This window comes from Anser anser, assembly GCF_964211835.1.
Source record: "Anser anser genome assembly, chromosome: 1".
Taxonomy (NCBI): Eukaryota; Metazoa; Chordata; class Aves; order Anseriformes; family Anatidae; genus Anser; species Anser anser.
In genome coordinates, this window is record NC_139720.1 from 139,701,886 (window position 1) to 139,715,392 (window position 13,507).

General features: G+C 38.4%; 1 protein-coding gene across 5 annotated transcripts in view; it reads left to right on the forward strand.

Moving 5' to 3' along the window:
* Positions 1-13,507, forward strand: part of OCA2 (OCA2 melanosomal transmembrane protein) — a 207,237-nt gene that overhangs the window by 43,104 nt on the left and 150,626 nt on the right. For 4 of the 5 annotated variants that reach the window (XM_083805752.1, XM_083805754.1, XM_083805755.1 and 1 more), the window contains exons 3-6: positions 4,129-4,227; positions 4,838-5,026; positions 8,625-8,682; positions 9,924-9,996. In XM_083805752.1, coding sequence (XP_083661878.1) covers positions 4,129-4,227; positions 4,838-5,026; positions 8,625-8,682; positions 9,924-9,996 — 419 coding nt within the window. Of the gene's footprint in view, positions 1-4,128; positions 4,228-4,354; positions 4,614-4,837; positions 5,027-8,624; positions 8,683-9,923; positions 9,997-13,507 lie in introns of those variants that run through there. The other variant, XM_083805756.1, reaches the window with a different exon arrangement.

Genomic DNA, 13,507 nt, shown 5'->3' on the forward strand with positions numbered 1-13,507 from the left:
GGCAGGGATAGACCTCCTACAACTCTGGTTCATCTTCTGGGTTACTATGGAGACAGAAATTGTAATTGCTTGAAAGATTAGCAATAGGAAAGTATGACTTTGACTGCAAGTAACGAGCTCAGAAAATGCACACATCCTCAGAACAAACCTATACTCCTATGGAGAGAGCCAAAATCTGTATATAAGGCTGTCACAGCAGTAGCCAAGTGGTTAAGAACACAATCTTCTGTTTGAAAGATTTCTTTTAATTAAAAAACAAAAACAAACAAACAAACAAACAAAACCAAAAAAAAAACAACAAAACAAAACCAAAAAACATGCCCTGCTGTAGCAAATGTGAGAATGAATGTGACCACAGCTGCAGTTACACAGGAGGCAGGTCATACTCTTATTTTTATAATGTCAATTCTATATGGATCTTTCCACATGAATGTTACTTTATGAGTCTTTGAAGGAGTTCTCATCAAATACTTTCTACCAAGATTTTGGTTGGTTGGGTGCTTTCCCATTTTAAGTTATGGTGTCTCAGAAGAATGAAGGTGTTTCTGCAGAAGTACTGTAATTTTTTCTCATCCCTTTGGAAGGAAAGTGAAATGGGAATGTTTATTTTTTGTGCAAAGGTCTATGTGTATGTACATATAAATTCACATGTATGTAAATGCAATTTTTTCATGCCTCTTCTCATGATGTATAAAATGCTAATGACTTTTGACTCTGAATCATGAGAGAAAAACAATGGGCACAAGTGGTATCCTGCTTACCAACTCCTCACCTGCACATAATATAAATTACGTTAGGCTTTCTACTTTGGGATTATATTCATTTTTATAATCTGTGCTATTCCTTCATTATTTTTCCCCCCAACTTTTCTTTCTAGAGCTTTCAGCCTTCAAGATTCTTTTATGCCCTAATTAGCTTTATTGTTTATATTACTCTCATACTCTAATTAGGGTAATCACATCATGGGGGAGTTGAAACTCTCCTGCTTTTTCTCTAATTATTTTTGTTTTGTCAAGCCTGGCTGTTTCCTGCTGCTTATTCTTGTCTATGTGTTTTTACTCTTTACAAATTGATGTTTTCATGTACTAATGGCTTTCATTTTATCTGAAGAACCTTCCCAATTTTACTATATTGGCCCTTCTTGGCAATCTGTGAAGCTCTGTAGTCCCATTTAAGTATTGCAAGACATATACCAGTCAGCAGGGATAACAGATGCACAGAATAAAGAGAGGGTAATGTCTTTAACTAGCCTTCTGGATTCTTCTCTTCATGTTCAGTCATTTAAAGCATCTTCCACCAAACCTTGGGCCTCTGCCTGGTTGCCATAGCTGTAGTTCCTTTGCCTTGCAGCACTGTTTGCACAGTGGTCGCTCATTCATGGTAGTGATATGGACTTACTGTGCACTTTGGGGTAAAGAGCAGAACATATCAACTCTGGCATGTCTCTGATGAAGCTGAATGTACGCTCACCCAAGGACGTCTATACAAAGTGCCAATTTTTAACTTGCCAGTGTTTCTGTGCTGCTCCAGCTATTCTGCTATCAGTACTTCAGCTCAGTATTGGGAAGCCACTGAGTTAAAAGCAGTTTCAGAACTAGTTTTTCTGAATTCACATGTGACTACCATGCAAGAGTCTTTACATAGAGGCAGCATGATCAGCTGCCCCACTCTCTGCTTCCCTTTTCATGCATGTGAGGACTGGTGTGTGACGAGTCCCTGCCCTGCTCACCATGCAGACCTGGGCACTGTGGCAGGACATGGTGGGTTTGTGGTGGCAGCACGCTGTCATCAGCCCTCACTGGTGCTTGAGGATGGGGATTGTCTATCTATCTCTACAGATTTATATATATATATATATATATATACACACAGGAATATAACACAAAGCAGTGTTGGTAACACACTAACAATTAAATGGAAGAAAATGGAGGTTTTTGTAGAAAGTTTTCTGGTTAATGATCTTAGATTTTGCACCTGTCCTAGGATGAAAAGAAGTAAAGTACGTGTGGAAAGGTTAATGGTATGCACAATGTAAGGTTACATCAGAATAGCATGCAATACAATACTTTTTGGAATCTCTTTCCTTTTTTTTTTTTTTTTGTTAGTGTGTGTGTGTGTGTGTTTGTGCATGTTTGAAACAAATGGCATCATTTTGTTTAATATCAGAAACAGCTAATCAGTCTTTCCATCAGTTAAATTTCTGAATGTGCAAGTTCGAGGCCCACCATCAGAATTTTTATCAAATGTGTCAACTTAGGATGCAAATTCCAAATGTAGAGGAATGCCAGGATCAGCCAGAAGCATATCAGTATTGCTCGTTGACTACACGCTTGAAGTCCTAATAGTGTTTTTACTCTCCTTATGGATCCCATTCTGTGAAAGCTCTAGGTAATCTTTTACATCTAAGGCTATGATAAGATTAAAATAGCACTTGCTTTAAAATATCAGAGTTTCTCCACTTAAACATTTTGTGTGAATGATGTTCTCCTATTTAAAAAAGGAAGTACTTCGATAGTTTCAAAGTATGCAATCATCTCTTCACAGATGAAGTGTCAGTGCAATGTAGCACCTGAATTCTAATCTGTCCAGCATTTGACCTGATGTACTGGATAATTCAGTCTCTCTAACACTTCTTTCTTTTTTTGTTGAGACTGCAAATATGGTGCTTAAAGCAGAGTTTGAAGAAGTACTTTGCCCACTCAAGGCTAAAATAACCATATCCATTTTCTACACAACTAGCATGGCTTCTGAATTGGTAACACTACTTAACAAGAAAGCTGAAGCATTAACAGGAGGTTTTAATTTTACAAAGTCTGAATTTTCAGTTACCGAATGGCTGAGGCTGTCAGGGCCCTCTGGAGGCCACCAGGCCCAAGCCCTGCCCCAGCAGGGCCACCCAGTGCAGGCTGCCCAGGCCCATCTCCAGGCGGCTTTTGGAGATCCCCAAGGAGGAGACCCCACAGCCTCTCTGGGCAGCCTGTGCCAGGGCTCCTCACCCGCACAGCACAGAAGTGCTCCTGGTGCTCAGGGGGAGCCTCCTGTGGGTCTGTTTGTGCCCAGTGCCTCCTGTCCTAGCACTGGGCACAACTAAAAAGATCTTGGCTCCATCTTCTTTGTACCTTCCCTTCAGGTGTTTATAGACAAGGATGAGATTCCCCCTAGGCCTCCTCTCCTCCAGGCTGAACAGTCGCAGCTCTCTCAGGCTTCCTTCATAGGAGAGGGGCTCCAGTCCCTTGATCATTTTTGTGGACCTATGCAGACTCATATAGCTCTGTAAACTGCAAGGAATTCCACTATCTTCCACTGTATTTTAAGGTTAAACATGGGAAACATTTCTGGAAGAGCCAGGTTTTGGAAAGTGCTCTAAAAGGTTCAATTATTTCATCCCTCCAAGATGCCTGCTCCAAAGATAGACCCACTTGATTGTGTTTGATTCTTTTCAGCTGTCCCTTAAACTTTGGGATATATTTTTTAGCAAAAAAAGTAACAACGCTAAGCTGCAATATGGCAAGACATAGCTCGATCTTGGTTAATTATCTGCAGCACCAGTACCAAGACTTGACAGAAACTGTTTGGAAGGGATTGTGCTGCAGGGATGATGTACTTCAGATAAAACTTTCTTCCCTGTGCAAAGGGGGGCATGGTTGCTGTAGAGTTTACTAGATTTCTGTTATCTATGACCCAAAGGACACATGTGGAACAAAAATTATCCTTTTATTTTGTTTTCTATGGTATACTTACATAAACTTACATTAATATATGTAATTATTTTCCTTAAGATTTTTTTTTTTTACAGTGCAATTGTTCCACTGTAAATTTAAGCACTCTGAAATGTAAGCATCCAAGTGTGGATTATTTGTATATTGCTCATCTGGCATTTGGAGGAAATTTCAATGACTATTTTAGACACCACTTTTAAGATGAGGTAAATTTCTCTTATTTGGCCACCATGACTGTAAGGGAGTAACTTCCATGACTAGTTCAAACTTTGTGAAAACCATAAGTTAGGCAAACACCATTCCTAAACAATATTAAACTAATTAGATGCTCTTGTACCAAAATATTCTGTAGAATTGCAGTGAATTGTTGCAATGCAAACTAACTGTTCTTTTTTCCCTCTCTCCAAAGGTATCACTTCAATTTTTCCAAATTATTCAGCTCAAGGTCAAGAAACACTTGCTTTACAGAGAAGACACCACTGCTGAAGGTCTCCTCAGAGGACAATGGGTGAGTTACTTTCATTTTACTCAAAATACTTTTTTTTTCTAAGTTCTATTTAATTGTGCATGGTTCTTTCTTATATCCTGACAGCAAACCTGATGGGAAATAAAGTGAATGTCAGGGGTTGCAAGCAGAGAATTACTTTGGAGGAACTTGAGTGGAAAGAAGGCGCTATAAATGGGATAGGGAATAATGTAAGGTCTGAGGTCAGGGTGATTAGAGAGTCCTTAGGACAGGCAACTGCAGGTCACGTGCTCTCATTTACTTCATGTGGTGTTGCATCAGGTGCACTGCAAGATACAGCAGAGCTATATGCCCAGTTCTGATGGGGATTTTACACACTAAATCCTGAAGCATGTCTGCCTGGTGCTTCAAAATGCTGATTCTCTCAGGTACACCTAAGCATCATGAGATCTTTATCTTTGATCTGCTGTCTACACAGCTGTATCACCAAGGGGAGATCTGTACTGAATAAATCTATGTTTTTGTTTTCCATTAAAATACATCATAATGAAGCTAAGAATATGTAAGGTCAGTTGCATATACTATCTGTTGAAATAAACCACTGTTTTTTTTTTAAATTTTTTTTTTTTTATTTACTGAAAATGTGTGACAGGTTGCTGTGCATGGCTATTCACAATCCAGATTTTACCACAGATGATGATTCATGGGACAACAGCTCTGCAGAATTTGAGCAAAGGTTTCAACTGGGAAGTGAAATGACCAGTTTGTCTAGATCTGCTTCTTCTGAGAAATATGAAATCTTGGACAACCTTCATACCAAGTTCAATTTATCAAAGATGAGGTCTGAATTCAAATCTTCAGTTACTTATTTTTTGCATTTTTTTTCATTAGTTTTAGTTTTTAAGTATAGCTGGCTAGAAAGTGTTTTATTTTCTACAAATGAATAAAATAACACTCCATGTTTAGGCCATATATTGCTATTGATAATTTATAAATAAACCCTGATGACATTGATTACAGCCTAATGATCAATAGCCCCCTGTTCTTAGAAGCATTAATCACAGCACCTATTCTAAACCTGAAATTAAATACTCTCTTTATTGCTTATAACATCTTGAAAGCCATTTCACAAAAGCCTCTTTGTTGACTCCACAGTTTTATTTTTCAGTGTTCTTGCTTTTATGAAATATTTGTCTTTAATTAAAAAAAAATATATATATATATATACACACAGTCTTCTAGGTACTAACAATGATTTCTGGAGTCATGATAGTAGCTTTTCACGGATACACAATGCAAAATACAACCAAGCACTTTTCTGTCTTTAGGTACATTTACATATTTCACTCTTTGATTACTCTTAAAGTAATCTTTTACCTCGTTTAGGCAAGGATGACCTTGAATCTTTTAATGTATTAAAATATATCAATATAATTACAGCTTAAGTTCAAATTTTCTCACGATATTTTCACCTGTGGTCGTAGCTAACAAACCCTTTAATCTCAGATTCTAATTCTCTCTGTCTTTTCTGGAGTTTCAACACTTTTACCTACTTTGGTTTGGACTCTGCTAATAGTGCTACAGATTTGTACAGAGCCCAGCACTGCATGTCCTCATCTCCGTATTGATCCATGGAGCCTTTTTTGACAAGATGTCCATGCCTCTTTTCCCAATCTGTATGTTGTCTCAGCTCATCACTTCACAATTGTTTTCCTTCTTTCATTGTGCATATGGTACTGCGTGGAGTGCCACTCTCCTGCACCACTGCTAAACAAATGGAGTAGGAGAATTTCAATGGCTGCAATTAGTGCAATATGAGCAGATGTGAAGAAGTTTGGCAGGCGTCTTTCTTCACGCTTGCAGTAGCTTTCCCTGGTATTTCATGGAACAAAGGCATTGAGCGGGAGAGTAGAATCAATTGTTTCCAGTATAGCATACGTTTATAAGAGTGGTGTATTTCTCTGGCAGAACTTCCTGTGAAATATTTTCATTGCTATAGTGTTGGTTGTACATATGGGGCCAGCTCCTTGGCTGTCGTAAATCAGCATAACTCCACTGAGATAATAAATGGAGCTAAATTGCCTGACACCACATGCAGATCAGACTAAAAATCATTTGGTTTAGAACAGGGGGTGAAATCCTTCATAGATTTATACTTCGTGCATTTCCAACTGAAGTCAAATGGGATTGCGCCGGAGGCATATATCAGCACAGAGTTTGGCATGCAGTTTGTGCTTGCATCACTGTGCCAGATTAGCACTCTGGAAAGAGACAGATTGCAAAACACGGACGAGTCAAAGGCTCGTCACTTCTCAACTGTAAGCTGCTAAAAGCACTGCTTCCTTAATACAAAATGCCATGAAAACAAACAGATGGGAGGAAAAGAGGCTTTTAAATTCTACATTTAATAAAATAACCATTTCCAAAAGCTTTTTTTTATTATATCTTGACAGCTCCTTGAGATGAGTTTCTGTTATTTGCAGACAAGTGTTTATAAATTTATGAAGTCTTAATTAATGCTTTTTGATTTCTCTTATGTCTTAAAATCTAGTTATTGCTGTTTCTTGTTTCAATAGTAATTTTAATTATTATTATTTGGAATGATAATTTGGAAGTGCAAACAGAAAATACCAAATACATTCAAATTAAACCAATCTGGACTGGGCTTTAGTAATTCATAACATGATAAGTTCTCAAAAATACTGAAACAGCTGTGATGTGAAGATAGGGAGAATAGACAAGTAAGAGAGTGGTTACATGACAAAGCTGGCACTAGGTATTTTCCATAAATCATACAATACCAAAAGAATCATCAGCTGAAAGAATTATCAGCTGTGGGGTGCTGATAATGACTTTTGCTGTCATTCCTCTCTTTTCAAATCTTTATTATCCTCTCCCCCACCCCACCTTGTTTTTCATTAGAGCAGGGCTCTCTGGTGCTTCTGGAAGAAGCCACCTAGCTGCCTTTCTGTCCTCCTAGCTTTCTCTGATGTTTCTCCTGTGCAAAGTTTGCATAAACTTGCTATCACTTCTTTTTAGTAGGATGTTGTAACCCCTTTGTACCAGTTTGACTGTGGCACCATATTTTTATCAGCTACATTTTTTTTTGAGAACTCTGAAGAAGAAGGGATCTTTAGGAAAAAAAAAAAAAGTTTTTCAAAAAATGGGTCTCCGGTCACTCATATTACTTTCAGTCAATGAATTCGATTTATGGACTTATATGCGCTGTGATTAAAAATTATTTCTGACTCTCTCCAGATTACTCCACTTTAATATTTTGTTCTATAGCATCTGTCAACAGAGCTATTTATTGCACTGTTCCCTTCTCAGCTAATTATCCTAGCGACTTGAAATGTTTTTCTTCTTGCTTGTCATCAGGCTTAAATCAAACCTTGCATTTGTCATTCTCTCGGAAAAGCAATGATTTAGTGTTTACTTTTGAAAAAATGTGATGAGAACATCAATGGCTTCAATTAATGAAGAGATGTAATAAGGGCAAATAACAAAAAGAGTTCTGTAAATTAAGACATCTGTGTAACATTCTGATGGGCAACAAGAAAATAATTAAAGAGTTGCCTCTTATGGTAAGATAAAAGACCTGGTAATTTAACAGTAATAAATCTTAAGATTTCTTACTTGAGAGCATAATTTTTCAACATTTGAATTTAGAGTTATTCTTGCCTAACCCACTCAGTAGTAAGCTCTGACACTTCAGAAGGTTTGATGGTATTGAATCTCCAGAACTGGGCATTCCCTCAAAAGGAACAGATGTGCTATGAAAAAAAAATTCTAGTTTTGCTAGACGGTTTATCTAGAGATGCTCACACAGTATATTTGGTTTGAAGATATACTATTAAAACTGGGATATTCTTAAAGCTTGCTCTTGTCTTCAAACTACCTTTTCAGAATGCCTATGAGGCATCCTATCAGTACCTTTCAGGATGCATATTAGAAGTCTGTTTCTGGGGAATTCGTCCATGACAGTACCCCTCTATGCAGCAATCTGTCATTTCTGCTCAGATGTGTCACCCTCCTGCAGTGGCTATGGTTTCCTTTGCAGCCCTGGGAGAGGTCAGGGAGAATTAAAGGTGCTTTGGGTCTCTTGGGAGCCACCAGTAGCAGCAGGGAAGTGGCTCCAGGTCCCAGCACCAGCTCATGCTGCAGCATTCACTTGGCTTTCCTGAGACATAAAACCTCCTTCCCATGCATTGAGACAGATGCATCTGGTGGCAGAGTGGGGACAGAAAGCCCTTATAGTCACCAGGGCTTCCTAATCCTTTGCTGACCCTGTGTAGTGGTGTTCATACTCTGACATGGTGTGATATCACCTGTAAGCGCTCAATATGATATTTCTGAAATGGCAGAACTATTAAGAGTACATTTATTTTTATTTTTATTTTTAATAACCATGCAGTAAATACATGTTTCTTACTTTTCAGGTGCTGTCTAAAATTCCTGAAAGTTTCAGGTCTTTTTATCTTTGTAGTTGTCTGCTCTGTAAGTATTGAATTGGCAATCCTTTCCCCCTCCTTCTATTAAATTTCTTACAATTAGTTCAAAACAAGTTGTGATACTTGGTCTTTGGTAATAAGAAAATGTATCAAGGGTGGGAGCAAGATGGCAAAAAACAAAACAAAACAAAACAAAAATGTTGTGCAGGTTCTTATACCTAATCAGACAACTGCTCAGTGCGCTAGCCATGACCCTGGACAATGTAGTAGGTCAGGTAGCTGGGTTTGAGCAGTCAATTTTAACTCAAATTTGTGTGTCCTCAGTGTTTCCTTCTTTAATTTAAGATGGGTCTTCAGATATTGCTTAAAACTTGGGGAATATTGGTAGGTTTTCCCTCCAGAAAAATGTTTATCTCCTCCTATAGCCCTTTGAGCAGCCATTCTCTCGTGGAAGACACTAAAATGCATAAAAAATTTTTGTGCCCTCTGCTTTTCTGAGCGGCTGCTGAAAAAGGGCAGCTGGGAGCAGTTCCCACCAGTGAGCACTTGCAGCCAGTAAGAGTAGGCAGAACCTCCCCAGAATATGAGGGTTGAAAGGAAAATCTACAAAAATACAAGAGAAGAGCTGTGCTCTCTAGGCAGATCAGAGATCCCAGCATGTCTTTAAAAAACCTCTCCCATTCTCAAGGTTTTTTTTTTTTTTTTTTTCTGTTTTGTTGAATTCTTCTCCTTCTTTCACCACTGTTCTCCTTCCTTCTTCCTCTGGTTGACTTAGTCTTTCTATGAGAAATATTCTGTCCTTGGCTTCGTTTGCAGATATACTCCAGGCAAGATTTTGTTCTCCTGTCCTGCTCCCAGCACTTTGCATTCTGCTTTCCTCCCCTTCCCTCTCCCACTAGAGCTGCTCTTAGTCTTCATCATACCTCTCTCTCCATGTAAATTCATCACCATTTTGGCTGTTAAATTCACCCATCCTGTGATGCTGTGAGACAGCTAGCTGCAGAGGTTGAGTGCCTTTTTCCTAAGAGACACTTGGATGGAATATATTGAACATGTGACTTTGGCAGTAAGTTTACTGAGGGAGTATTACTTCTCCTTGTTATGTGCCCCTGGGCCGCTTTTCAGCTGTGGGGGAAACATACCTGAAAATACTGAAAGCAATCTTAAGATTTAATGTACTGTTTGAAAGAGTCTTCTGTAAGTTTCTAAAATAAGCTTAACAGTTTTTTTTTTTTTTTCCCAGTTTTTGTATTATTAATGCATGCTTGATTTTTATCCTCGTCCTAGGTTTTATTTGGCATTTATCCAGATCAAGGTATGTCCTGGCAGATGTTGGCTGTCTCGCCTCTGGAAAGCTTCTGTATCCTTCCTTCATTGAAGAAAACTGAACTGGTTTCATTGATAAACTGGTTGAATGGCTGTTTTCTCAGTTACGTCCAGAGAGGATTCAGTGTCCTCAGAGCCTGGGCTGCACTTAGACTCGTTCTTTGATGCAGACCACAATCATGCTCCACATCTGAGCTATAATGTACAGCACCTGTCTGGGGTGCCTTGTGGTTCCCATCCAGTTGAGTTCACTCTCTTTGTATGAAACCTGAAGAGTGGAAGTGGTTTGAAGACCCAGTGGGATCAAGCCCCAGAAAATAGCTGTGACCATGACTAGCACATGCCCCTGGCTGTAGCAACTGCTCTCCAGGCCATTTGTATGCTGTCATCTGTAGCATATCTGTAGAGTATACTTGGACCATGATGCTACTCAGTGAACTCCTTCAAAAGCAGCAAACTAGGTGATTCACAGATCCATTTCCAGAACAGCTTAGCACAGGCATATGTTTGGATTTGTGGATCTGTAGATATTTTTCAGTGGAGGTGTGGAATCTTTTATTTATTTTTCCATGTAAAATTGCTCAATAGTGAATTTAAGTCAACAGATCTTCAACAAACTGTTCAAAAGAACAAGCAATAGAATAATCCAAACCAAAAGTGATTAATTGCAGGTGAATGCAGACCTGAATGTCAAAGGTCTTTGAGGGATGAGCATTCAGTTAGTAAACAAACAAAAATTACATTTCTTATTCTCAATATATTTCTAGTTTTATCTCTTTGGTCTACAATTTACCTGTTTATTATTTCACTAATGTTAGAAGATGATTCAAGCTACAGATATACTTTATGAGCTCCTGGGAAGTGTCTTGTTCTGAAAAGGTGTGGTAAGAATTACATTTTGAATGGGTGATTTCTTCTGCTTAACTGGGCAGGTCCATAGCTTTGAGCAGGGAGAGTCCATTTTAAATAGATTTGATTGTTAGCATTCTCACTATTGCAAATAATGACACAATATTACATGACTGCTAGGGTAAATGAGGAAGAAAATGTTAGTGCTCGAGGGCCATTTATAATGAGAAGTGGAGATTGTTTTTTGGAGGAGTGCAAGTGAATAGGACTAGTGGGACCAGTGACAACTTCAATGGTAAACTCCCATCAGTATCTTGTTCACACCGGTATTTTTTTCCTCCTTGAAACTGTTGTTGAAAGGTCCTATTTACATATGCATGTGGTCTTGAACAGCACCAGGGCTGTAATGACAGAGACTGCCAAATCAGGGTGCATTGGTGGCAAGTCTTTGAGTTCAAATTTTAGTCAGCTCTCAGAGCATAACTTGAGGATTGGATGTCTTTCCACAGATGTTGGGTTGGAACCATAGCTTCTGCATTGTGCATATGGATTCTGCAGCCAGCTATACTTTTTGCTTGTTTCAGGAAATGCTGTTGGGACTGGGATATGAGGACAAAACCAAGCATTCCCAGGTTTCACATTTTACCTGTCATGTCAGGATGCTTTAGCCAGGTAGTTGTCAGACAGAATACAGCATCCCCTTTCTTTACTTGACAAACCTGGAGCTGAATCTTCTTAGTTTGTGTCATATGTGTTGAAAACTGGATGTTCTGTCCTTGCATTCCTACCTGAGGTTAATGAGATGGGAGAAAATATGTGAGAAGAAAGCAATCCAGCAAAGCCATGCTTCATTTTCAAGGTGACACAGTAATTCAAGCAGAAGGGTCAAGGAGAAAGATTTCATTTCTAAATGAGGTTTGGAAAAGGCATGAGCAATTCTGAATGTCATCTCACCATTGCTGTTAGTCTTCGTTTATGCAGATGTAAGCTCATGTGTTTGTCCTCCACTTTGTCACACAGTGAAGAAAGTTTTTACCTTTTTGGCTAGACTTGAGTAATGCTAACCATTCACACACAAATGTCAAATATGCAATTTATTCTGGCTGACAGACTGCAGTATTCTCAGTGGATGCTGAGCGCTACTCTCTGAACGTCTACAAGAATTTCATGGTAGGCAGGCAGGTGTGCTACAGTTGTCCTTGTCACAAAGCCCTCAGGGGTTATTATACAAAACTGCTTTGGGTGGAAAAGAAGTGTCCTAGCTCATATGATGCTAAATTATGCAAATGAACACTTTGCCTCTTGTAGCTCAGTTCTCAGAAAGCTGTTAAAAAGTGTTGAATTGGTACTAAGTACCATGTACTTGTTTTACTTTAAAAAAAAAAAAATTCCTTCACTTCTATGCTTTTCCAGAAAAGTCCATGTAAATTGATTTCTGTTTTGAATATGTACAGTCTCATGTATACGTCTGCATACACTCAAAAAATCTAAAAAATCTAAAACCAAAGATGGAAATATTTTTAAAATCAAACTGAGTCCCTTTGGACTTCATTCATTCATGCCACTTAGGTTTTTTTTTTTTTTTTTTTCCTTTCATAGCCATTAGATCTCAGACCTGGTGGGACTTTCTGTCTCTGGCTGTTGGGAGAGACTTGCTGGCATGGGGGTGACCTGCTTTTAATGTGATGTCTCTTTAGCCGTTTTCCATTGCTTTAGTTCCTTTTTGATATTTCTGTAGTTTAATCTATTGCTTGGATTTACTCTATTTTTTTTCCCTTCACTGTCTTCTGTGTCTTTTCTACTAGCTCACTTGTATCACCCTTTGCTTTGTCCATCCCCATTGATACAAACCTGACATGTAGCACTAAGGAGTGGTGGCTACAGTTTCTGAAAAGAGCAGCTTGCCTCCCCTGAATTACTAGAACCTTTCTGAGTATGTAAGATATTTTTTTAATATTGGTTTCCCTATTGCCACAAGATCCAAATTCAGTTGACTTAGTATAATTTTTCAAAGTAGTGACAATATTGTTCCTTTTTGAAAACACTTGGGATTTATTTGCTTATAAATTCTAACAGTCAACTCTTTAATACCAGGGAGAAGTAAGTTTAGTATAAAGCCAGGTTGAAAGACCCTCTTCTGCAGGAAGTAAGATTCAATGCCGCTATTAATGTATATCTGTGCACCATTTTCAGACCTTTTACTGAAAGGCTATATGGCAAATTGGACACACGAATAATTAATAAGATGATGTGCCTTTGGAAAGAGGGTATAAATAAAAATAGAAGAGATATTTCCTAGTTTAGTTACAGATACCTATTCTAACACATGAACATATTTATTTTCTGTAACTCTTTGGCCATTCAAACCTTCAAGTAACCTCACTACATTACCCGGTTGACCACAGAAAGAATGAGAACTATTCCCGCAATTCTTTCCTAACCACACAAGTTTTCAGTCTTTAAGAATGTTATGAAATGCTTACAATACTTTGTGTTTATTCCTTCCTTTCTAAACTATTCTGCCCTGACCTAAGTAAAATTTTAAGTATTTCTCAAGCAATAGGGAACAGACAGCTGGAGCAGAACTGTGCATTAACCTTTAGAATTGAACAAGGCTTTATGAAATTAAAAAGTAATGGGGATTTGTGGATGCTACTGAGGAATTACACAATCAAACTCTACACTACCAGTCATTT